Genomic DNA, 26782 nt, shown 5'->3' on the forward strand with positions numbered 1-26782 from the left:
ACACTCAGATCATACACACATGCAGTGATGATGCTGGAAGAATGGAAAGTATTAAGTGTATTAATGACTGGTACAAACTTCTGTCTCTGTCCACTGTACACCACAAACTGTTTATCCATCATAATTAGAGTGTTGTACATAATTTCTCATTGTTTGTTTTTCATTATAACTCTGAATTTAATGTCTTTATACTCCAGTTTGGGCGATTGAGTGTCCTTCTGTGAATCAAAGCTTTGTTTCCTTCATTTCTCTGCTGTTAAACATTGGTTCCACTGCTGTGTTTCACATGGACACTTATTGTGATGCACAAAGAAGCTTCAATTCAGGAAAACTGACAGAGAATATTTCCCTTCAATCAATTCGAGTCAGTTAATCAAATCGTGAATTTTTGCATTCACTTCAAGCACCTAATTGATTAATCGGTTCGGCTCTAATAAGTAAAATGAAATAAATTAATGAATACATTTTTTCTTTAAAAATAAATAAATCACCAAATTCTAATCATCCTTGAGTCTATGGCTGTGTCAGAAATGTCTGTAAAAAGCTAGTTAGGAGGCTAAAAGTTTAATATGTCTGAACCGTAATTATAAACCCAATAATAAACTAGAAAAGCACTTGGAGAGCGCAGACCTCCGCCAAGGTAGATCAGTCCCCCCCCCACCCCCCGATCACCATCAAAATTTAATCATTGGTTCCTTGTGCCAGTATCAACATTTCCTGAAATTTTCATCCAAATCCATCTGTAACTTTTTGAGTTACCTTGCACACAGACAGACAAACCAATGTCGACAAAAACAGAACCTCCTTGGTGGAGGTAATTAATTGCAAACCATTTCCACGGAAGTATTACAGTGTGGTGATACAATAAAGTAGTGACAAAAACAAGACCATGGGCCTTTCAGACCTTTGGTGTTTAACATTAGACTCCCTACTTGCATCATTTGAAGTCATCTTAAATCCAATTGGTTCCCAGATTTCCAGTGTTTAAGCCCCTCCCCCTCAGTACCTGACTGGACAGTAGGCTCCCTTCCTGTCCAACCAGACGTAGCGCAGCCCCTCATACAGGTAGTAGCGCAGGAGAGTTTTCTGGAACACATTAGAATGATGTGAGTCTTACAGAGCACATATGCAGTTGGGATGCACAATAACTGTCCCAGTGTTCCTGTGGTTAGGGTTGAACTTTCACTGTGCATGAACCCAGTGGGAGGTAAACACAGCATGGACCAGAGCAGAGTTTTACACTGAAATAAGAGTGAAAGAACTGGAACAATGGGAACTATTGGTGTTAGGTATCGGGGTTGGTGACCAGCAGCAGGAAGTTATTGGTAGTAAAAAACACTTATGGTGCATCCCTAATATGCTGTACATACCCCCACCCTACCCCACCCCCCTTACCTTCTCCTTGTACAGTTCCACATTGTCTCTCCATTCGGTGTCTTCCATCTCTCCAAACATCTCCCAGCTGAAACACAAAGCCCACAGTGCACGTCTGCACACAGTCCAGTAGTAAAATGTGCTGTTTTAATTCAACAGAGGCCTGTGTCTGACCTGCCCTCATCCATCTCCTCTGTGAGGACCTCCACCACATGCTGCTCACCAAAACTGTCCTGAAAGGAAAAAGTACCAGTTTATGATCAGACCAGGGCTGGAAAGGAAAGAATCTGGATCTGGAGCTGATGGTTAGACCACAGTCCACTGAAATACTGTCAACAAGCGCTGGGACGTGGAGGGAATCTACCTGGAAGAGTCTAATAAGGATTTTTATTTCCCCAAAACTGAAAAGTAAACAGCTACAGATACATCAAAGGTGTTGGTGTGAATGTTCTAAAGTCCATGTACAGCATCTATATAATTAAAGCCAAGAGGCCTCAGTATTGGTATGATAAACCGCAGTAAAATCACAGACGGTTAGTATTACCATTTAAATTCTAATCTCATGATAACTGTGTTTGATTACTGAACTTTTAGGGGAGAAAACCCTATGTACAGATCTGCTTTAATGTCAAATATTTGAGTATAGTTTTAATTTATTACAATTTTAATTTTCTATACCTAATATTTGGAACCAATATTCACTTTTAAAGTCTGTGAAAAGGTTCGTTAAGCATCTGTGTGTTATTTATGCAATAAATTATACACATTTTTCAAATCAGATTTTATCAATTTTTTTGTGTGTTTTTTGTTCTTTTGTGTTTTTATAGTAGGTTAAAGTGAAAAAATAACAGACAGATGATATAGATGACGCTGTGCTGAAAAAACAGATCCCAAACATGGGTATAGTAAACATTTGTTTCTATAGTATATAAAGGCCAAATCAAAAGGACTGAAAAACAGACAGAATAGACTCAGACCACTAAGGGTTAATATTGGAATGTTTCTGACACAGAAGGGACATTGGGACTGTTATTAGATTTGTTTTTTTGTTTCTTTTTTAAATACAACTTGGTTAAATTATTTCAGTGTGTGTATCAGTACTTTTTGAACATTTTGAGCGCAATTTCAATAATACCACAATAATAATGATAACCGTGATAATTTTGGTCACAATAACCGTAATATGAAATTGTCATATTGTTACAGAGCCAGGGTTTTCTGTCCACATTTGCGGACAAGAGTTTCACAACTTTATACAAAAAAAAGAAAACTGTCCACCACAAAGAACATTCCATAAAAATGTTAAAACTGCATCTGAAAAAAATGTTGCATCCTGATGTTTCCAATACAGGCACTGATTTAATAAAAACAACAAAAGCTGGTATTTTGCTGACATTTCCCGGGTCTGAGGAGTTTATTTATTTATTTTAGTCTTTTCCTTATCCATGCTGCTGTTCTGTTGAATAGTGGAACACTGAGCACTTTTTGTCTGGACACTCGATCAAGTACCTGCTGAATAGGTTCAACGTGTGTTATGCTGTAACGCCAAATGCAATCACTATGTCTGCAAAACAAACCTACCCACGGGTAGAAAAAAAATATGGAAGGAAATCCGCGTCATCAGATTCTGAATTATAAAAGACATTGAATTTGTAGCACTGATTTTTTTTTTTTGCACTGAAATTAAGTATCTGAATTGTTTGTCTCTGAATTCAACTGTTCATAAATTTAGAATTTAAAAAAATTCAGATGCAAAAAAAATCAGATACTTAATTTCAGTGCAAAAAAAAAAAAAAAAAATCAGTGCTAGAAATTCAGTGTCTTTTATTATACAAAATCAGATGACACAGATTTACTTCCATAAATAAAGTAACCTTGAACCTTGAAATCAAGAAGGGGTAAAATATATCTTTCACAGCTCTGTACCTTTCATCCACTGAAATAATAAACCAGAACAGTCATTTTATCTCAGTAACTTTTCAAAAATACAGTGGGACACAGTGATCTGGACAGCAGGAGTTAGTTCTCACTCTGATGAGCAGAATATCTGCTAGAGCCAGAGGACACGAGCAGCAGCGGAGCAGGATGGACAGACGTGGACGCCAGTGAAAGACGAGGAGGAGGAGACCCAAGGATAGCGGCGCCATCAGACGACACAGCCACAGCCGCCAACGCACCCACTGATAACCCTTCACATCCTGAGGAGACACAAGACACCAGGAAGGACAGAGTTATGGATGCAAACCTGCTCCACTGGGATGGAATTAAAGCACTGTCACAGCTTCAACTGCACCTGAGGGACCAGTTACAGAGAACATCTGAAAGCACACATGAACGTCCAAAAGCACACATGAACGTCCAAGAGCACACATGAACGTCCAAGAGCACACATGAACGTCCAAAAGCACACATGAACGTCCAAAAGCACACATGAACGTCCAAAAGCACACATGAACGTCCAAAAGCACACATGAACGTCCAAAAGCACAGCTGAACGTCCAAAAGCACACATGAACGTCCAAAAGCACAGCTGAACGTCCAAAAGCACACATGAACGTCCAAAAGCACACATGAACGTCCAAGAGCACAGCTGAACGTCCAAAAGCACACATGAACGTCCAAAAGCACACATGAACGTCCAAGAGCACAGCTGAACGTCCAAAAGCACAGCTGAACGTCCAAAAGCACACATGAACGTCCAAAAGCACACATGAACGTCCAAGAGCACACATGAACGTCCAAAAGCACACATGAACGTCCAAAAGCACACATGAACGTCCAAGAGCACAGCTGAACGTCCAAAAGCACAGCTGAACGTCCAAGAGCACACATGAACGTCCAAAAGCACACATGAACGTCCAAAAGCACAGCTGAACGTCCAAAAGCACAGCTGAACGTCCAAAAGCACACATGAACGTCCAAAAGCACACATGAACGTCCAAAAGCACAGCTGAACGTCCAAGAGCACACATGAACGTCCAAAAGCACACATGAACGTCCAAAAGCACAGCTGAACGTCCAAAAGCACACATGAACGTCCAAAAGCACAGCTGAACGTCCAAGAGCACACATGAACGTCCAAGAGCACAGCTGAACGTCCAAAAGCACAGCTGAACGTCCAAAAGCACACATGAACGTCCAAAAGCACAGCTGAACGTCCAAAAGCACACATGAACGTCCAAAAGCACAGCTGAACGTCCAAAAGCACACATGAACGTCCAAAAGCACACATGAACGTCCAAAAGCACACATGAACGTCCAAAAGCACAGCTGAACGTCCAAGAGCACACATGAACGTCCAAGAGCACACATGAACGTCCAAAAGCACAGCTGAACGTCCAAAAGCACACATGAACGTCCAAAAGCACAGCTGAACGTCCAAGAGCACACATGAACGTCCAAGAGCACAGCTGAACGTCCAAAAGCACAGCTGAACGTCCAAAAGCACACATGAACGTCCAAAAGCACAGCTGAACGTCCAAAAGCACAGCTGAACGTCCAAAAGCACAGCTGAACGTCCAAAAGCACAGCTGAACGTCCAAAAGCACACATGAACGTCCAAAAGCACAGCTGAACGTCCAAAAGCACACATGAACGTCCAAAAGCACAGCTGAACGTCCAAAAGCACAGCTGAACGTCCAAAAGCACACATGAACGTCCAAAAGCACACATGAACGTCCAAAAGCACAGCTGAACGTCCAAGAGCACACATGAACGTCCAAGAGCACAGCTGAACGTCCAAAAGCACAGCTGAACGTCCAAAAGCACAGCTGAACGTCCAAAAGCACACATGAACGTCCAAAAGCACAGCTGAACGTCCAAGAGCACAGCTGAACGTCCAAAAGCACACATGAACGTCCAAAAGCACAGCTGAACGTCCAAAAGCACAGCTGAACGTCCAAAAGCACACATGAACGTCCAAAAGCACAGCTGAACGTCCAAAAGCACACATGAACGTCCAAAAGCACAGCTGAACGTCCAAGAGCACACATGAACGTCCAAAAGCACAGCTGAACGTCCAAAAGCACAGCTGAACGTCCAAAAGCACAGCTGAACGTCCAAAAGCACAGCTGAACGTCCAAAAGCACAGCTGAACGTCCAAAAGCACACATGAACGTCCAAAAGCACACATGAACGTCCAAAAGCACAGCTGAACGTCCAAAAGCACACATGAACGTCCAAAAGCACAGCTGAACGTCCAAGAGCACACATGAACGTCCAAAAGCACAGCTGAACGTCCAAAGCACAGCTGAACGTCCAAAAGCACAGCTGAACGTCCAAAAGCACAGCTGAACGTCCAAAAGCACACATGAACGTCCAAAAGCACAGCTGAACGTCCAAAAGCACACATGAACGTCCAAGAGCACAGCTGAACGTCCAAAAGCACACATGAACGTCCAAGAGCACAGCTGAACGTCCAAAAGCACACATGAACGTCCAAAAGCACAGCTGAACGTCCAAAAGCACACATGAACGTCCAAAAGCACACATGAACGTCCAAAAGCACAGCTGAACGTCCAAAAGCACAGCTGAACGTCCAAAGCACACATGAACGTCCAAAAGCACACATGAACGTCCAAAAGCACAGCTGAACGTCCAAAAGCACACATGAACGTCCAAAAGCACACATGAACGTCCAAAAGCACAGCTGAACGTCCAAAAGCACAGCTGAACGTCCAAAAGCACAGCTGAACGTCCAAAAGCACACATGAACGTCCTTATCCTCAGATTCAAAACTGTCTAACTCATATGTGTCCATCAGTCTGTGTTTCCGTTGAATCCAGGTGTTTGTGTTCTAACAGGGCTCTGGGATCCAAAACAATAAGGACTAATGTCAGAATACAGTTGGATATTATGGGATAGATATCCTATTGATTATTAATATTGATGTTTGTGTGTCCAATCCTCCTGAACAGGACATCTGACAGCTGGAGACATGATGTGTCCACAGATTTAGTAGTAGTAGTAGTTTTATTTTGAGCTCATAGAATCACCAGACAACAAAGAATCATACAACATGGTAAAAAATAAATAAATAAATTTTTCTGCACTCGAAAAGGAGTGTCCAGAAGTAAAACTTATTGACTCCACCCCCTTTTACAAACTAACTATCAAATTAAATCCACATCCTTTGCTTTGTTAACACACATTTTCCTCTGTATATTTTTACAATAACACAAACCCTTCATGTACACTTTTTTAGTCACCTCACACACAATCAGATTTACATAATCAACCGTTTTTAATATAAACTATAATATTATATGCACTTTACATATTTACTCCAAATACAGTGATCAATAAATATGATAGTATCTTCTTATCATGAAAACCAATTAACTACAATAATGTCTTATTTTATGCGTACTTCTATAATGTTCTATATTTTGTTATTATAGTGGATTTATTCATCCTTTTAAATGCACAGATTGAAGAAGACACTTTTCAGTTTTGTTCCAGATTATTCCACAGATGGACCCTCTAACACAGATACACTGGCTTTTTACTGTATGTTTGTTCTACACTTCATTTTCTTGTAGATTTCAGTACCCCTTAAATTATAATTCCTTTGCCTGGACTCAAACATCTCCTGTAGACTATGGGGGGGTGGGGGGGGGTGGGCATATGGTCATGGGCTTTAGACAGTAGAATAATTTATGTCCATAGAGTTGAGAAACATTAGTATTTGACTGGAGTTTAATGGTAGATTTGTCTTCCTCAGTCAGATGTGATGACAGTAGATGGTTCGATGAGGAAGAAAATTAGTATTTACAGTCAGAGCAGGACAAATATTAGAGACATTTAGAGGAAGAACACTGAAAATCAGAGTCAGGGAGAAAAAAAAATAAATTAATGTTGATCTAAATTCAGTCCAAACCATCTGAGTCATTTTAGAAACAAAGAGAAGAACTGAACCCAAACGAACCAACGCACTGATATCTATCCCATAATATCCAGCTGTATTCTGACATTAGTCCTTCTTGTTCTGGATCCCAGAGCCGTTAGAACACAAACACCTGGATTCAACCGGTCCACAGACTGGAGTCCATGTGTGGATCTGACTTGTGTAATTATAACATGAGGTTAAGCTCATGTATGTGACCCATGTGTCTGTTCCTCTTCTACAGGTGACAGCTGGGCACACATCTAAATTAGACTGTCTGCCGTCCACACTGTTCCTGTTTCTCACATTCCAAGTCTGAAATCTAAAGGTAGAAACAGTGAGAAGCCTCTTACCATATGTGAGTCAGGATGGAGCAGAGGGTCCGATGGACGGGCTGATGGGAGCTGGACCTGGGGCTCCTGGACGCTGCCTACAACACACATGGACACACAGGATCAGATATGGTCAACAAGGGCCTCTGCTGCACTGGTCATGTGGACGACACACCAACACACACACAAGAGTCAGCTGGACAGTATGGTTCAGGGCAAGGTTATTATCGTTAACAAAAACTTACAACATGACCGAAACTAGCACTGAAAAAACATTTTCATTAACTGAAATAAATAAAAACAACAAGTGTTCAGAACTCAGAGCTCCTCCTTCAGCCTGAACTCTGTGCATGTGTGGATCCACTCTTTGTTTAAATCCAACAGTTTCCAGGTTGTTCCATACACACAAACAGTTGAATCTGGTCCCAGTCATGTGTCTGTCCAATTAGATTCAATTCACATCAATATTAGTTGAGTTCTAATTTTAAATGTGTGGGAAATGGGATTTTCAGTGTAAATGTCCACAGAGTCCACATTCCACAGTGGATGTGGACAATTTAGTTCCACATACAAGAGATTGTTCTAAGCTACAGGTGGATCCAACTGGAGGAGAATCAGAGTCGATTGGAATTTTGGATGAATTTTGGAAAATGTCTCAGTGATGACAGATGGAAAACTGTAGATGTTGTGACCTTGCTGTGACCTTGAACTTTGTCCTACTGGGACCAAAATGGACTGGGTTGGTCCCAGGGCCTAGGCCTATCTGTGGGGAAGATCTGGGAAAGATGGGTGGAAGAGTTTTACACTAAAGATGAACAAACAGACACACAAACACACAAAGCAAAGTGATCACAATACCTCCTGAAGGAGGAAATTAAAAGAAAAAACCATAACTAACTGAAACTGTATTGTGTGTTTACTAAACTAACTAAAACAGATACAAATTCTGGATCAAATTCCCTTGGTTTTGGTCTTTGTCAATGTCAGATTGATGTTCAATGGATTTCTTTGTCTCTCTCAGTTTTCTGTGCTGTCTCCATACGACACTTTTTGCTCCGTCACTTGTGTTCACTTGTGGTTTCCAGTCGTCTTCTGGTCCCCACTCTACCTGGAAACATGGAGACTAAAGCAGCAGAGTCCTGTCTGGGATTGATTTGAATAGGAGCACAGAGAAGAAGAGAAAAGAGACCACTGAACTACAACTGAACTACAACTGAACTACAACTAAGTATTTAGAAAAAAATTAAAACTAATAAAAACTAGCAAACCTGCTCTAAAAACGAATTCAAATGAACTGAATCAGAAATACAAGTCCAAACTAAATAAAACTAAACTAGAATGAAAAATCCCAAACTATTAGAACCTTGATCCCAACACTGTCATCAGACTAAAGGTTCCACTTTAATCACAGGTTCTCTGTTCAGGGTTATTTTTGTTGTTTGATTTGTGATGTAACAATAGAATCTAAAGCTTTTAACAAGTAAAGATTTAGTAACTGTATATAAGAATTGTAAAGTTTTAAATAGTAATAAACACATTTGTCAAAGAAAAGAAAATCAACTCATCAGTCAAATTAGAACTGTGTATTCAGTGTCTTGTACAGTATGGACTAGGATGATTTGGGAGCGTTTTGAATGAGTACAGATGAGCTTCGAAATAAAGTTCGTGCATATTACTAAAACCGGAAGAGATAGATCGTGAACCGAAAGTTTGCGTATGACAAAATTAATTCAGTGAAATTCACGTTTAACGTACTTTTCAAACTGTCTTGCTTATTTAACATTATCCAAACACACTGCTACAATAACGAACTAACAAGAAAACATAAAACTCTTACAAAATATGCCTTAAGGACCACACAGTGTATGTTGTGGACCCAGCAGAACCAGGTCCGGACCGGTTTTGGGTCCGGGGTCAGTGTTTGGGAAACCCACCCTGAAACTATCAGCTGAGTAAACACAGACACCTGGAGAAACATGAACAGGTTTACGAGCACACACATACATCTCGTTAAAGGTTTTACAATAATGTTATCGTGAATGTGATAAACTAGGAGATAAGGAGGAAACCACAACAAAGTGTCGTAAAGTCATTCAAAACAAGTAACAAAGCTCGCGCGACGCTTCCGCCTCCAAAAGAAACGTCAAACAAACCACAAAACGACAAATATATGAGGGAATTAACCGCATTTAAGAGGAAAACACACTCACCTAAAGCTAACTTTAGGATATCCTGTTAAGAAAAACCTTAAAGTTGGTCAAACCCCACCTGTTCCTGGACCTACCTGCGCGTGCCTCCTCCTGCTCCGGTTCCCGTCTACCTGTTCAACGGCCTATTTCCTCCTCCTTTTTCCTTTTTCCTTTTCTTTTGGGCTCGGCCCATCCCAGTCCACCGGTATAAACGGATACACAGACTAAGACAACTCTAAAAGAACATGGCACCGGCTCACGCGCACTGCACGCGCTCACACATGAACAGCAGTCACAGGTGTTGTGTTGAATTCTGCTCCTGAAGAAAACTGGAGCCCAGCAGCAGGCTGTAGGCAGCATGTGTGTTATCTATAGTCTACATGTCTGTTATCTATGGTCTACATGTGTTATCTACAGTCTACATGTGTGTTATCTACAGTCTACATGTGTTATCTACAGTCTACATGTGTGTTATCTACAGTCTACATGTGTTATCTACAGTCTACATGTGTGTTATCTACAGTCTACATGTGTTATCTACAGTCTACATGTGTGTTATCTACAGTCTACATGTGTTATCTACAGTCTACATGTGTTATCTACAGTCTACATGTGTTATCTATAGTCTACATGTGTGTTATCTACAGTCTACATGTGTTATCTACAGTCTACATGTGTTATCTACAGTCTACATGTGTTATCTACAGTCTACATGTGTTATCTACAGTCTACATGTGTGTTATCTACAGTCTACATGTGTTATCTACAGTCTACATGTGTGTTATCTACAGTCTACATGTGTGTTATCTACAGTCTACATGTGTTATCTACAGTCTACATGTGTTATCTATAGTCTACATGTGTGTTATCTACAGTCTACATGTGTTATCTACAGTCTACATGTGTTATCTACAGTCTACATGTCTGTTATCTACAGTCTACATGTGTTATCTACAGTCTACATGTGTGTTATCTACAGTCTACATGTGTTATCTACAGTCTACATGTGTTATCTATAGTCTACATGTGTGTTATCTACAGTCTACATGTGTTATCTACAGTCTACATGTGTTATCTACAGTCTACATGTCTGTTATCTACGGTCTACATGTGTTATCTACAGTCTACATGTGTGTTATCTACAGTCTACATGTGTTATCTACAGTCTACATGTGTTATCTACAGTCTACATGTCTGTTATCTACAGTCTACATGTGTTATCTACAGTCTACATGTGTTATCTACAGTCTACATGTGTGTTATCTACAGTCTACATGTGTTATCTACAGTCTACATGTGTTATCTATAGTCTACATGTGTGTTATCTACAGTCTACATTGTTATCTACAGTCTACATGTGTTATCTACAGTCTACATGTCTGTTATCTACGGTCTACATGTGTTATCTACAGTCTACATGTGTGTTATCTACAGTCTACATGTGTTATCTACAGTCTACATGTGTTATCTACAGTCTACATGTGTGTTATCTACAGTCTACATGTGTTATCTACAGTCTACATGTGTTATCTATAGTCTACATGTGTGTTATCTACAGTCTACATGTGTTATCTACAGTCTACATGTGTTATCTATAGTCTACATGTGTGTTATCTACAGTCTACATGTGTTATCTACAGTCTACATGTGTTATCTACAGTCTACATGTGTTATCTACAGTCTACATGTGTGTTATCTACAGTCTACATGTGTTATCTACAGGTCTACATGTGTTATCTATAGTCTACATGTGTGTTATCTACAGTCTACATGTGTTATCTACAGTCTACATGTGTTATCTATAGTCTACATGTGTGTTATCTACAGTCTACATGTGTTATCTATAGTCTACATGTGTGTTATCTACAGTCTACATGTGTTATCTACAGTCTACATGTGTTATCTACAGTCTACATGTGTGTTATCTACAGTCTACATGTGTGTTATCTATAGTCTACATGTGTGTTATCTACAGTCTACATGTGTTATCTACAGTCTACATGTGTTATCTACAGTCTACATGTGTGTTATCTATAGTCTACATGTGTTATCTACAGTCTACATGTGTTATCTATAGTCTACATGTGTTATCTACAGTCTACATGTGTTATCTATAGTCTACATGTGTTATCTACAGTCTACATGTGTTATCTATAGTCTACATGTGTTATCTACAGTCTACATGTGTGTTATCTATAGTCTACATGTGTTATCTACAGTCTACATGTGTTATCTACAGTCTACATGTGTTATCTACAGTCTACATGTGTGTTATCTACAGTCTACATGTGTTATCTACAGTCTACATGTGTTATCTATAGTCTACATGTGTGTTATCTACAGTCTACATGTGTTATCTACAGTCTACATGTGTTATCTATAGTCTACATGTGTGTTATCTACAGTCTACATGTGTTATCTATAGTCTACATGTGTGTTATCTACAGTCTACATGTGTTATCTACAGTCTACATGTGTGTTATCTACAGTCTACATGTGTTATCTATAGTCTACATGTGTGTTATCTACAGTCTACATGTGTGTTATCTACAGTCTACATGTGTTATCTATAGTCTACATGTGTTATCTATAGTCTACATGTGTTATCTACAGTCTACATGTGGGTTATCTACAGTCTACATGTGTATTATCTACAGTCTACATGTGTGTTATCTACAGTCTACATGTGTTATCTACAGTCTACATGTGTGTTATCTACAGTCTACATGTGTGTTATCTACAGTCTACATGTGTTATCTACAGTCTACATGTGTTATCTATAGTCTACATGTGTGTTATCTACAGTCTACATGTGTTATCTATAGTCTACATGTGTGTTATCTACAGTCTACATGTGTTATCTATAGTCTACATGTGTGTTATCTACAGTCTACATGTGTTATCTACAGTCTACATGTGTTATCTACAGTCTACATGTGTTATCTACAGTCTACATGTGTGTTATCTACAGTCTACATGTGTGTTATCTACAGTCTACATGTGTTATCTACAGTCTACATGTGTTATCTACAGTCTACATGTGTGTTATCTATAGTCTACATGTGTTATCTACAGTCTACATGTGTTATCTACAGTCTACATGTGTTATCTATAGTCTACATGTGTTATCTACAGTCTACATGTGTTATCTATAGTCTACATGTGTTATCTACAGTCTACATGTGTGTTATCTATAGTCTACATGTGTTATCTACAGTCTACATGTGTTATCTACAGTCTACATGTGTTATCTACAGTCTACATGTGTGTTATCTACAGTCTACATGTGTTATCTACAGTCTACATGTGTTATCTATAGTCTACATGTGTGTTATCTACAGTCTACATGTGTTATCTACAGTCTACATGTGTTATCTATAGTCTACATGTGTGTTATCTACAGTCTACATGTGTTATCTATAGTCTACATGTGTGTTATCTACAGTCTACATGTGTTATCTATAGTCTACATGTGTGTTATCTACAGTCTACATGTGTGTTATCTACAGTCTACATGTGTTATCTATAGTCTACATGTGTTATCTATAGTCTATATGTGTTATCTACAGTCTACATGTGGGTTATCTACAGTCTACATGTGTATTATCTACAGTCTACATGTGTGTTATCTATAGTCTACATGTGTGTTATCTACAGTCTACATGTGTTATCTACAGTCTACATGTGTGTTATCTACAGTCTACATGTGTTATCTATAGTCTACATGTGTGTTATCTACAGTCTACATGTGTTATCTACAGTCTACATGTGGGTTATCTACAGTCTACATGTGTATTATCTACAGTCTACATGTGTGTTATCTACAGTCTACATGTGTTATCTACAGTCTACATGTGTGTTATCTACAGTCTACATGTGTGTTATCTACAGTCTACATGTGTTATCTACAGTCTACATGTGTGTTATCTACAGTCTACATGTGTGTTATCTACAGTCTACATGTGTGTTATCTACAGTCTACATGTGTTATCTATAGTCTACATGTGTTATCTATAGTCTACATGTGTTATCTACAGTCTACATGTGTGTTATCTACAGTCTACATGTGTTATCTACAGTCTACATGTGTTATCTATAGTCTACATGTGTTATCTACAGTCTACATGTGTTATCTACAGTCTACATGTGTGTTATCTACAGTCTACATGTGTGTTATCTACAGTCTACATGTGTTATCTATAGTCTACATGTGTTATCTACAGTCTACATGTGTTATCTATAGTCTACATGTGTTATCTACAGTCTACATGTGTGTTACCTACAGTCTACATGTGTGTTATCTACAGTCTACATGTGTGTTATCTACAGTCTACATGTGTGTTATCTATAGTCTACATGTGTGTTATCTACAGTCTACATGTGTTATCTACAGTCTACATGTGTTATCTATAGTCTACATGTGGGTTATCTACAGTCTACATGTGTTATCTACAGTCTACATGTGTTATCTATAGTCTACATGTGGGTTATCTACAGTCTACATGTGTTATCTATAGTCTACATGTGTGTTATCTACAGTCTACATGTGTTATCTACAGTCTACATGTGTTATCTACAGTCTACATGTGTTATCTATAGTCTACATGTGTGTTATCTACAGTCTACATGTGTTATCTACAGTCTACATGTGTTATCTACAGTCTACATGTGTTATCTATAGTCTACATGTGTGTTATCTACAGTCTACATGTGTTATCTACAGTCTACATGTGTGTTATCTACAGTCTACATGTGTGTTATCTACAGTCTACATGTGTTATCTACAGTCTACATGTGTTATCTATAGTCTACATGTGTTATCTACAGTCTACATGTGTGTTATCTATAGTCTACATGTGTGTTATCTACAGTCTACATGTGTTATCTACAGTCTACATGTGTTATCTATAGTCTACATGTGGGTTATCTATAGTCTACATGTGTTATCTACAGTCTACATGTGTTATCTATAGTCTACATGTGGGTTATCTACAGTCTACATGTGTTATCTATAGTCTACATGTGTTATCTACAGTCTACATGTGTTATCTATAGTCTACATGTGTTATCTACAGTCTACATGTGTGTTATCTATAGTCTACATGTGTGTTATCTACAGTCTACATGTGTTATCTACAGTCTACATGTGTTATCTATAGTCTACATGTGGGTTATCTATAGTCTACATGTGTTATCTACAGTCTACATGTGTTATCTATAGTCTACATGTGGGTTATCTACAGTCTACATGTGTTATCTATAGTCTACATGTGTGTTATCTACAGTCTACATGTGTTATCTACAGTCTACATGTGTTATCTACAGTCTACATGTGTTATCTATAGTCTACATGTGTTATCTACAGTCTACATGTGTTATCTATAGTCTACATGTGTTATCTACAGTCTACATGTGTGTTATCTATAGTCTACATGTGTTATCTACAGTCTACATGTGTTATCTACAGTCTACATGTGTGTTATCTATAGTCTACATGTGTTATCTACAGTCTACATGTGTTATCTATAGTCTACATGTGTTATCTACAGTCTACATGTGTTATCTACAGTCTACATGTGTTATCTACAGTCTACATGTGTGTTATCTATAGTCTACATGTGTGTTATCTACAGTCTACATGTGTTATCTACAGTCTACATGTGTTATCTATAGTCTACATGTGTTATCTACAGTCTACATGTGTTATCTACAGTCTACATGTGTTATCTACAGTCTACATGTGCTCACAGCTCTTCTGTGTCTGTGTTCATATTAAATCAGTCTCAGTGAATCCAAAGGAACTCTGTGTTGGTAAATGACAGTTGTTCAAATGGACAGGATTTCAGTTCTGTTCAACATGTTGATGCTCATATGAACTATGTTTTCAGCTCCAAAATGAACCATTTCAGCACAATTAATGCTATATTTTCATGTCACAAATGGACAAGTTCTATTTGAACTGAACTGAGCTGAAAAACAAATCTTCTCTTCTTTTGGATTCCCCAGTTTTTCTTCCCAGATTCTCTCCTCCATATCACATGTTTTATTTGTACAGGTTCAATCTGGAGTATGGTGCTGATCCATCCTGCTTCTGTTCCACCAATACATACATGAAGAATGGCACACAGCACTGTTTACATCAACACTTTTACAATAAGAAGCATTTTTAGACACAAAGAACAATTCTAGATTGTTCTTTCCTCTTTAGTCTGATGCTAAACTATCCAATAAATAATAGTGCTCCTAGTTTTTGCACAGGGATCATTAGTGTAAACGCTGACATGGCTGCAGAGCATCAGTATGATGGGATCCACAACAACCATGTCACATCCGTCCACTGACACATTTAGTGTTTTTGTGTCAGCTGGGATTGTTTTAGATCCACAATACCAACATTTATGAAGAAGAGCACAATTATCAATAGGAAGTCTATAAGTTTATTCCTAATAAAGTACTGGGACTGACCAGAGCATCATGGGTAATGTCACGTCCGTCCACCAGCAAAAGTTTTCACATACACGTGCTATTCCAAATCCAATATTTATGAAAATAGAGCTTCCACTGTCAGAGAATATCAGTAGTCTGTGCACAAATGGATTAGCATTATTTACACACACTTCTATGACTGTAGGACAACTGTTCTGGACACAGATGGACACTCATTTGACCCCTAAGGACATTTTAGCTGAAAAGCATAAAAACATAGAAACCCAATATTCTGCCTGTTCCTAAATATTTTATGTATGTGTAGATCCACTGTGATCTGTACGTTGTGGTGCACATGTATAAATGATAAACTATGGTGTAATATTGTTCAAATTGCATTTATTTTTCTTAAGAATTTTCAGGTTGTTCATATATTTTTATGTTGTGTTCAAGTACAGTTCGTAGATGTAAGCATTTTCATTACGAAATGTTACTTTTTTCTCTCAAAAACATAGAAAAAACTTTGGAGTTGACATTATTTCTAAGTTTGTATCCTGTCATTGTACTGGTCTGGCCCACCTCAGCTCACATTAGCCTGAGTGTGGAAGTGAACTAACAGGAGTTGGACAGCAGTGCCTCACACATGACAGGAGCTGTGGCTGAACATGCAGCTAGCTCTGGATGCTAATAGCTAAGGGCTAACGCACACATCTGTCCTGTCCTCTGTCTGTGTGTCTGTCTCCGTCCTTCTCTAACACACTCACCCGTCCTGTCCATCCTCAGGTCTCGCAGACAGCCTTCGCATGGACTTGTTTTCCCCTCATACCGGACAGAACCACCGCACCGGTCCTCCTTCAGTCAGTCCGGTTTAAACACACACACTACGGAAAGGCACGAGGACCAAAAACCCGCAGAGCCGTCCCCAGGTTTGGACAGACACCAACGAGTTACGAACAAACCAAAGAACACGTGTTTAGAACTAAAGGAACACCAGTCCTGCTCATGGACAGGTTTATTCTCCATATTTCCACATATAAACCACAGGTGTCAAACATGTGGTCCGGGGTCCAAACCCGGCCCACCAGAGGGTCCAGTGGGGACCCACAGGAGGACCTGACCAAGTGCAGAAGAGGAGAACAACCAAGGGGTGAAACTGGAAAATAACAGCAGAATAACCGAGAAATACTGACTCCAAATGTTCTTCTGGGTTTAATGACATCATGCCTCAACACCAGTTTTTTCTCTTTGATTTATTGCAAAGAACATTAAACTCTGATCTCCTTTAAAAATAAAACATCAATAACTTGAACAAATATGAACAACCTGGAATGTCCACAGAAAAATCAGTGCAATTTTAACAATATTCTGCCTGTTCAGTGTCGTGGTAGATCTGATCTGTAACGCACACGTAGAAATCATAAGTTGATCAATTTTTTCTTCTTATTTTTCTTCATAAATATCTGTTTTTTTCAGGTTATTCACATCTTTTTTGTTTGGAAAGTTTGTAAAATGTAAATGTTTTTATAATTTTATGTTATTTTTTTTAATATAAAAAATTGTCAGTAGTCATTTCTGGGTTATTTTGTTCTTATTTGACTGGTTCGGCCCACTGCAGATTAAACTGAGCTGAATGTGGAACCTGACAGAACAGGAGTTGGACAGCCCTGATCGAAGCTGTGGTGGGTTAGCGTTAGCATCATTTAGGTTTGGTTTGTGACTCTCATTGTAGTCGATATCTACTGCAGATATCTAGGTTTTTTTCATATATGTCATATAGGCATGTTTGGTTGGATATGTTTATGGATGTACATTTATATGAGCAAACTAAATAAAAATTAAATTTAAAAAAACTAAACATATCCTTTTAGTCCCATCCCCTAAAGCAGGTATTCTTCAGACTTCCTCACAGCTCCTAAACTGTCCACACACATCAGCAGGAGGAAACAGCTGGACCTGTTCAACTGTTTTCCAAACCTGGAGGTCCTGCCTTTGGTTTGATGCAGATGAACAGTACATGTTCACATCCACATGCACAAGGACACGCCCCTTTGACCTCTGACCTCCAACCAACAGGACGTCTCCTCTTTACATTTGAGGATGCATTTTTCCTGACTTCAGAACTGTGGATCCAAGTGCATCAGAGCTTTGATGGAAAGATTAGATTTGTCCAAAGAACAGATGAAGAGCGCCCTCTACAGGAAGTCCTGCATCAGTGTTAGTCCACATGCACTGGCCCTGGGGGGTCCAGAGTCCACATGCACTGGCCCTGGGGGGTCCAGAGTCCACATGCACTGGCCCTGGGGGGTCCAGAGTCCACATGCACTGGCCCTGGGGGGTCCAGAGTCCACATGCACTGGCCCTGGGGGTCCAGAGTCCACATGCACTGGCCCTGGGGGTCCAGAATACCAGGTCCAGGTTTATGAAACACTTCTGAACATTAAACAACAAAACCACTCTGAGGCTGAAGCAGTGGGACATACTTTTATTATTTACACCTCTGCTTTTACCGCCGTCTGCCACCACTCACACACAAACGTCTGTTCTGTCTTCTAGTTTAACTTCCACAGTTTGAATGAGCACACATTTAAATATTTACAGAGTAAATACATGAGAACAGGCCTGGGCCGGTGCACCGACACAGGCAGGTTTTATTCCAAACAGGTTCCAATAGAACCCAGAATGTTGGGTTGACAGTGTTGAACTGCTTCATCATGAGTCCATGCACACGTTTGTTCCCTCTCCTTCCAGCTCTTCACTGGAGGTTTCAGTCCACCGGTCTCTCTCTGCTGTTGGTTTCAGTCCACTCTTCTGCGTTGGACTCGTCTCTCTCTGCCGTCGGTCGTCACATGATCATGCAGCTGCAGTTTTCTTCTCTTTGTACGTGGCCATCATCTTCTTAATTTCTGCGATGGCCTTTCCTGGGTTCAGTCCCTGTGGAACACACACAGTTCAAACACACCTGTACATGTGACAGCCGCTGCCTGTGTTGTGCTGAAGTACCTTTGGGCATGTTTTAGTGCAGTTCATGATGGTGTGGCAGCGGTACAGGGAGAAGGGGTCCTGCAGTTTGGACAGACGCTCTTCTGTGAACTCGTCACGAGAGTCGATCATCCAGCGGTACGCCTGACAGGAAACAGGAAACACCACAGACGGTCAACACTCAGTTCTGTTCACAGTGATGTCACAATGATGTCACAGTGATGTCAGTCCAAGAAGACATCAGTGATTCCATTTACATCCACACCAGTACTCCATCACTATCATGTCTGCAGTAATCTGATTACTATTGATCATATAACAGGATCATCTGATCAGTTTGATCTGAGAACAGCAGTGATCTGATCAGTGTCTGCGTTCCATCCTCTACAGCAGAGTTCTGAGTTGAGAGTTTATTTATTTGTTTGTTTATTGGGGGGGGTTGTGGGGTCCCCCCCCACCTGCATCAGGACAGCCGGTCCCAGTACTTTCTGTATATTTGTGTATATATTTGGGGGTGGTACCTGCATCAGGACAGCCCGGTCCCAGGTACTTGTCTGTATATTTTGTGTATATATTTGGGGGTGGTACCTGCATCAGGACAGCCGGTCCCAGGTACTTGTCTGTATATTTGTGTATATATTTGGGGGTGGTACCTGCATCAGGACAGCCGGTCCACAGGTACTTGTCTGTATATTTGTGTATATATTTGGGGGTGGTACCTGCATCAGGACAGCCGGTCCCAGGTACTTGTCTGTATTTGGGGGTGGTACCTGCATCAGGACAGCCGGTCCAGGTACTTGTCTGTATATTTGTGTATATATTTGGGGGTGGTACCTGCATCAGGACAGCCGGTCCCAGGTACTTGTCTGTATATTTGTGTATGTATTTGGGGGTGGTACCTGCATCAGGACAGCCGGTCCCAGGTACTTGTCTGTATATTTTGTGTATATATTTGGGGGTGGTACCTGCATCAGGACAGCCGGTCCCAGGTACTTGTCTGTATATTTGTGTATGTATTTGGGGGTGGTACCTGCATCAGGACAGCCGGTCCCAGGTACTTGTCTCCGTTCCACCAGTAGCTTGGACAGCTGGTGCTGCAGCAGGCACACAGGATGCACTCGTACAGTCCGTCCTGTCGGACACACACACAGACAGGACACTTTTATGTCCACCTGTTCAACAGCTGACAGTGCTTCCTTTCATTCTGCAGGCGTTTGTGTCGCTGCTGCTGCCGTACCAGTTTCTGTCGGTCTTCCACAGACTGGTAGTACTGGTCCTTCCCTTCCAGAGACTCGTCCTTCTTTTTCAGGTAGGGCTCGATGGATTTGTACTGGGCATAGAAGTTACTCATGTCCTGGTGAAACCATAGATAAGAATAAACACAAGAATAAGAGTAATATAGGAATATGACGAAAAGTAAGAGTAAAAATAAAAGTAAGAATAAGAATGAATGCACTTTTCATTTACAAAATCTCTAAAGTGCAACAGACCAGTATTTGAATATTTGACAGAAACTGAAGTGGATAATACAGGGAACAACATCAAAGTGTGACAAAGGATGAATTCTGACAGATTTCTTTTCTTATTTGTGTCAAATGTGTGTGCACTGGTCGCTCTTAAACCTTCTCCCACCACTTTCCTGGATGTGTTTTAGTCCAGAGGGACTGTCCCTCAACCACAGGGGGGGTCCAGTCCACCCCCATGGACCTGCTTTACTGCAGTACAGTCCAAGGTTATTATCGTTAACAAAAACTAATGAAATGACCAAAACTAGAATTGTAAACACATTTTTGTTAACTGAAATAAATAAAAACTAGAATTAAAACACCATAACTAACTGAAACTGTATTGGTGTGTTACAAAACTTACTAAAACAGATAAAAATTATGGAGCAAATTCCCGTCGTTTTCATATTTTTCAGTGTCAGATTGATAAAAATCAATTATTTTGCTCTAGCAATTTTAGCTAGCGGCACCATACAACACTTCACGGTCCGTCACTTTTCGTACTATCTGATTTTTTTTTGCACTGAAATATAAGTATCTGGATTTGTTTGTCTCTGAATTCAACTATGTTCATAAATTAGAATTACAAAACACTTACAGGAACCAGGTCTTTGACCACATACATGTGTGGGAGGGGGTAGATTTAGTCGGTTTGCTTGTGTTTGTGGTCAATTTTGTTCAGACATGCCAGCGTGTTTCCTCCGTTGATGTTCATGGCACAGGAGCCGCAGATACCTGCAAAAAAAAAATACATCAAACAACAGATTGTGGACTGATCAGGTTCACGTGTGGACCAGGTCCAGCCACAGGGAACATCAGGTCAGGTATTAAAGTTGGCCTGTGTTTCATTTAGAATCCATTTCTGATGAGAACAGCATGTTTTATACATTTGAATCAAGTCAATAAAATCAGGTTCATTTTCAGTCTGTGTCGCAAGCAGGAATTTCAGTATTTTTACCCTTAAAATGTGTCATGTGACAGTTTCTGACTCAGCCCTGTTCATACATGTATTAAACAGATCAGTTACTGAGTTTAAACACAGACAATACTGGACAGGACACGGGTCCATGTGGTACTGCTGGATCTGGTCCGTATGTGGTTCTGGTCTCATGTGGACTCTCACACTCTCTGCAGGAGCGTCTAACGTCAGTGTGGATCCATCTCATTTTTGATCTTGATGAGGGCGTCCAACACCATGGGACCACAGCTGTGTGAAGAACACGACAGCACCAGAGTGTGTTATCCACCTGCAGAACATTCTGAAGTACTGGGACGGTTGTTATGGAAGTAATCTGTGTCATCAGATTTGGAATTAATAAAAGACACTGAATTTCTAGCACTGATTTTTTTTTTTTTTTTTGCACTGAAATTAAGTATCTGAATTTACTGCATCTGAAGTTTTTTAATTCTAAATTTATGAACATAGTTGAATTCAGAGACAAATAATTCTGATACTAATTTCATTGCAAAAAAAATTCAGTGCTATAAATTCAATGTCTTTTATAATCCAAAATCTGATGACACAGATTTACTTCCATAGTTTGTTCTCATGCTCAGAACATGACAGGACCAGTGTGTGTGTTATACACCTGCAGAACATTCTGAAGTACTGGTCTGTTTTGTGCACATGCTCAGATGTCTTACACGTTCAGGTCCACTTCATATGTCTGCATTCGTGGTTTGTCTCCTGGAGTGTCGGGTCCCATCGGTAAATCTGGAACTCTTTATCCTGGGTGCTGGAGCCGGAGCCGCTGCCGTCTGGGCGTAGCGCACCAATCTGCATCACAAAAACAGAGGGAAGATGAACCATTTAAAAAAAACACTGTGGAGCTACAACTGGAAAGAGCAATGAGAAGAAACAACACAAATAAAATATGTACAAGAAGTACAGAGTCCAGCACCATGTATGTAAGGATGAGGGAAAACAATAAGACGGGGCTGTCAAACTCATGTTAGTTCAGTTCCACATTCAGCCTAATCTGATGTACAGTGGACCAGACCAGTCAATAATATAAATAATAAGAGCTGCAACCGATTAATCGACTCAAAGTGATCCAAAAAAAATCACTCCACCACAGTTCTCCTGAATCTTCAGCTTTGTTTCCTTCATTTCTCTGCTGTTAAACATTGGTTCCACTGTTGTGTTTCACACAGACGCTTATTGTGACGCACAAAGAAGCTTCAATTCAGGAAAACTGACATAGAATATTTCCCTTCAAACAATTCAAGTCGATTAATCGAATCGTGAATTTTCCATTCACTTCAAGCACCAAATCGATTAATCAGTGGCAGCTCTAATAGAAATAATGGGATAAAAACTTATAAAAATAATGTCAACTCCAAAGTTTTCTTCTCTGTTTTTGAGTGAAAAAGTCAAATTCCGTGATGAAAATGTTTCCATCTATGAACCGTACTTGAACATAACATGAAGAAATATCAATTTGAAAATTCTTAAGAAAAAAAAAAAAAGCGCAATTTGAAAAATATTCTGCCTCAGTTTATCATTTATACAATTGCATCACAACTTACAGATCACAGTGGATCTACAAATACACAGAACACTTAATAACAGATTGAATATTGGTACAATTCCACATACTTCTCTTAAGACATTTCAGGTCCTTCACATTTTTCCTCAACAGTTCCAGTCCACTGTATGTGTCTGTCAACTCAGTCCAGTGTGTGCTCCTGTCTCCCCCTGCTGTTAGCTCTGCTGTAGTGCAGTCAGGCTGTTACATCACTGGCAGTCTGTGGTTACCTAACTGACTCCAACACAAAGAAAGGACACAAAGCACTCATAACATTTACATGGTCCTCATGTTAGAGGACACACATCTGTCCTCATGTGTCCACTTTGACTTCCACGGCTGTTTCTAAACTTGTATCCATGTTGTTGAAGTCGTCTGCCAGAGGGAGGAGGGGGACACTGTCCCACTGGACTGTCCAAACTACACACACAAGTCCAGTCCCAGTTACACTTAACACAGACGGACTTATAATAGGATTTTTTTTTTGTTTTTTTAACTGTTTTAATGTTTCAGTTTTAATTAACGTCTGTTTTTTTAATGCTAACATCAGCCTGAACAGGAACTACGGGTGGAAATGAGCACCAGAGCACTACATGTGTCCTGTTTAAGGTTCATGTTTGTGCATTGGCCCTGTCTGAAGAAAGAAAGACAGAAAGAAAGAAAGAAAGAAAGTTGGAGGGACAGTCCAACCTGCTGCAGCTGGACACACACACACACACACACACACACACACACACACACACACACACACACACACACGCACACACACACACACTTCTGTTGACTGTGGGCTAGCTTCCACACATTAGCATACACACATTAGCATACCTCAGACGGGTTTCGTACTCACCACCATGGCTCCACAGTTGTGGACAGCACACACAGTCCTGCTCAGAGGTCCCCAGCTCACAGACATGGTCCTGCTCTGCTCAGATGAACACCTTAACTGACTGTTCTGCTTTATTCAACACTTTACATCACAGCGGGTACGTAACACAGCCCCGCCCATCCAGGAGTGATGTGACGTCAAGCGTACGAGTGCGTCATGTTGGCCTTTAAAGTTCCTCATCCTGTTCAGTTCACATGTTACAGAAAACATAAAACAAATGGAAAAAAAAAAAAAAAAAAAAAAAACCTTGAACACAGTTTTGACACACCAAACACACTATGATCATCTTTATTTCAGATTTAGACAGAAAGGCGGGATTTTATTTGGTCGTACGTGTCGGCGGTTTGATAGGGAAAATCAAATGTCCACGGTCCTTGAAGGGTGATAGTTCAGCTCTTTCACAACTGTCTTTGCTGCTGAACCAGGGTCAGTTACAGAACCAGGGTCAGTACAGAACCAGGGTCAGTTACAGAACCAGGGTCAGGACAGAACCAGTGTCAGTACAGAACCAGGGTCAGGACAGAACCAGGGTCAGGACAGAACCAGGGTCAGTACAGAACCAGGGTCAGGACAGAACCAGGGTCAGTTACAGAACCAGGGTCAGGACAGAACCAGGGTCAGTTAAAGAACCAGGGTCAGTTACAGAACCAGGGTCAGTACAGAACCAGGGTCAGGACAGAACCAGGGTCAGGACAGAACCAGGGTCAGGACAGAACCAGGGTCAGTACAGAACCAGGTCAGTACAGAACCAGGGTCAGACAGAACCAAGGGTCAGACAGAACCAGGGTCAGTTACAGAACCAGGGTCAGTACAGAACCAGGGTCCAGTTACAGAACCAGGGTCAGACAGAACCAGGGTCAGTACAGAACCAGGGTCAGACAGAACCAGGGTCAGTTAAAGAACCAGGTCAGTACAGAACCAGGGTCAGTACAGAACCAGGTCAGGACAGAACCAGGGTCAGTACAGAACCAGGGTCAGGACAGAACCAGGTCAGGACAGAACCAGGGTCAGTTACAGAACCAGGGTCAGGACAGAACCAGGGTCAGTTACAGAACCAGGGTCAGTACAGAAACCAGGGTCAGGACAGAACCAGGGTCGACAGAACCAGGTCAGTTACAGAACCAGGGTCAGTACAGAACCAGGGTCAGTACAGAACCAGGTCAGGACAGAACCAGGGTCAGTTTAAAGAACCGTCAGTACAGAACCAGGGTCAGGACAGAACCAGGGTCAGTTACAGAACCAGGGCAGTACAGAACCAGGGTCAGACAGAACCAGGGTCAGGACAGAACCAGGGTCAGTTACAGAACCAGGGTCAGTACAGAACCAGGGTCAGTACAGAACCAGGGTCAGGACAGAACCAGGGTCAGTTACAGAACCAGGGTCAGTTACAGAACCAGGGTCAGGACAGAACCAGGGTCAGTTACAGAACCAGGGTCAGTACAGAACCAGGGTCAGGAGAGAACCAGGGTCAGTACAGAACCAGGGTCAGGACAGAACCAGGTCAGTTAAAGAACCACGGTCAGTACAGAACCAGGGTCAGGACAGAACCAGGGTCAGGACAGAACCAGGGTCAGTACAGAACCAGGGTCAGTACAGAACCAGGTCAGGACAGACCGAACCAGGGTCAGTACAGAACCGGGTCAGACAGAACCAGGGTCAGGACAGAACCAGGAGTTAAAGAACCACGGTCAGTACAGAACCAGGGTCAGGACAGCCAGGGTCAGTACAGAACCAGGGTCAGGACAGAACCAGGGTCAGGACAGAACCAGGGTCAGTACAGAACCAGGGTCAGTTACAGAACCAGGGTCAGTTAAAGAACCAGGGTCAGTTACAGAACCAGGGTCAGTACAGAACCAGGGTCAGTTAAAGAACCAGGGTCAGTTACAGAACCAGGGTCAGTACAGAACCAGGGTCAGTAAGAACCAGGGTCAGTTAAAGAACCAGGGTCAGTACAGAACCAGGGTCAGGACAGAACCAGGGTCAGTTACAGAACCAGGGTCAGTACAGACCAGGGTCAGTTACAGACCAGGGTCAGGACAGAACCAGGTCAGTACAGAACCAGGGTCAGGACAGAACCAGGGTCAGGACAGAACCAGGGTCAGTTAAAGAACCAGGGTCAGTACAGAACCAGGGTCAGTACAGAACCAGGGTCAGTTAAAGAACCAGGGTCAGTACAGAACCAGGGTCAGTTAAAGAACCAGGGTCAGTTACAGAACCAGGGTCAGGACAGAACCAGGGTCAGGACAGAACCAGGGTCAGTTACAGAACCAGGGTCAGTACAGAACCAGGGTCAGGACAGAACCAGGGTCAGGACAGAACCAGGGTCAGTTACAGAACCAGGGTCAGGACAGAACCAGGGTCAGTACAGAACCAGGGTCAGTTAAACCAGGGTCAGTACAGAACCAGGGTCAGTTACAGAACCAGGGTCAGTACAGAACCAGTCAGTTAAAGAACCAGGTCAGTTACAGAACCAGGGTCAGTACAGAACCCAGGGTCAGTACAGAACCAGGGTCAGTTACAGAACCAGGGTCAGTACAGAACCAGGTCAGTTAAGAACCAGGTCAGTACAGAACCAGGGTCAGGACAGAACCAGGGTCAGTACAGAACAGGGTCAGTACAGAACCAGGTCATACAGAACCAGGGTCAGTACAGAACCAGGGTCAGTTACAGAACCAG

At 41.1% G+C, this 26782-nt stretch overlaps 3 protein-coding genes across 8 annotated transcripts in view; all 3 read right to left on the bottom strand.

The window, feature by feature from the left end:
* Window positions 1-17058, bottom strand: part of LOC115422356 (cation-transporting ATPase 13A2-like) — a 32994-nt gene extending 15936 nt beyond the window's left edge. The window contains exons 1-6 of the mRNA XM_030138642.1: window positions 16970-17058; window positions 7612-7688; window positions 3405-3572; window positions 1549-1607; window positions 1396-1462; window positions 1007-1086 (exon numbers count right to left, since the gene is read on the bottom strand). Coding sequence (XP_029994502.1) covers window positions 1007-1086; window positions 1396-1462; window positions 1549-1607; window positions 3405-3572; window positions 7612-7688; window positions 16970-16982 — 464 coding nt within the window. The 5' untranslated portion in view covers window positions 16983-17058. The remainder of the gene's footprint in view (window positions 1-1006; window positions 1087-1395; window positions 1463-1548; window positions 1608-3404; window positions 3573-7611; window positions 7689-16969) is intronic.
* Window positions 1-26782, bottom strand: part of LOC115422355 (cation-transporting ATPase 13A2-like) — a 113000-nt gene that overhangs the window by 45042 nt on the left and 41176 nt on the right. The gene's annotated exons all lie outside the window — the stretch shown is intronic.
* LOC115422359 (succinate dehydrogenase [ubiquinone] iron-sulfur subunit, mitochondrial) lies at window positions 80-21398 on the bottom strand. 4 transcript variants are annotated; one of them, XM_030138651.1, is made up of 6 exons: window positions 21288-21398; window positions 20422-20538; window positions 20215-20316; window positions 19206-19328; window positions 19025-19136; window positions 80-93 (listed from the first exon to the last, which is right to left on the bottom strand). In XM_030138651.1, exons 1-5 carry the CDS (start codon window positions 21312-21314, stop codon window positions 19056-19058), a joined length of 450 nt encoding a protein of 149 aa, XP_029994511.1. In that variant the 5' UTR covers window positions 21315-21398; the 3' UTR covers window positions 80-93; window positions 19025-19055. The 4 variants fall into 4 exon arrangements, with proteins under 4 accessions (XP_029994511.1, XP_029994510.1, XP_029994509.1 ...); XM_030138650.1 differs by lacking the exon at window positions 80-93 and adding an exon at window positions 18278-18288; XM_030138649.1 differs by lacking the exon at window positions 80-93 and adding an exon at window positions 18681-18986.

The sequence above is a fragment of the Sphaeramia orbicularis genome, chromosome 7 (assembly GCF_902148855.1).
Source record: "Sphaeramia orbicularis chromosome 7, fSphaOr1.1, whole genome shotgun sequence".
Taxonomy (NCBI): domain Eukaryota; kingdom Metazoa; phylum Chordata; class Actinopteri; order Kurtiformes; family Apogonidae; genus Sphaeramia; species Sphaeramia orbicularis.

Coding starts and splice junctions, on each gene's coding strand:
- LOC115422359 (XM_030138651.1), bottom strand. CDS start 21,314: ATGTATGTGGTCAAAGACCTGGTTCCT. Junction 19,329..20,214: donor GACCGGCTGTCCTGATGCAG/GTACCACCCCCA, acceptor GTTTCCTGTCAG/GCGTACCGCTGGATGATCGA. Junction 19,137..19,205: donor GCACTAAAACATGCCCAAAG/GTACTTCAGCAC, acceptor TGTGTTCCACAG/GGACTGAACCCAGGAAAGGC.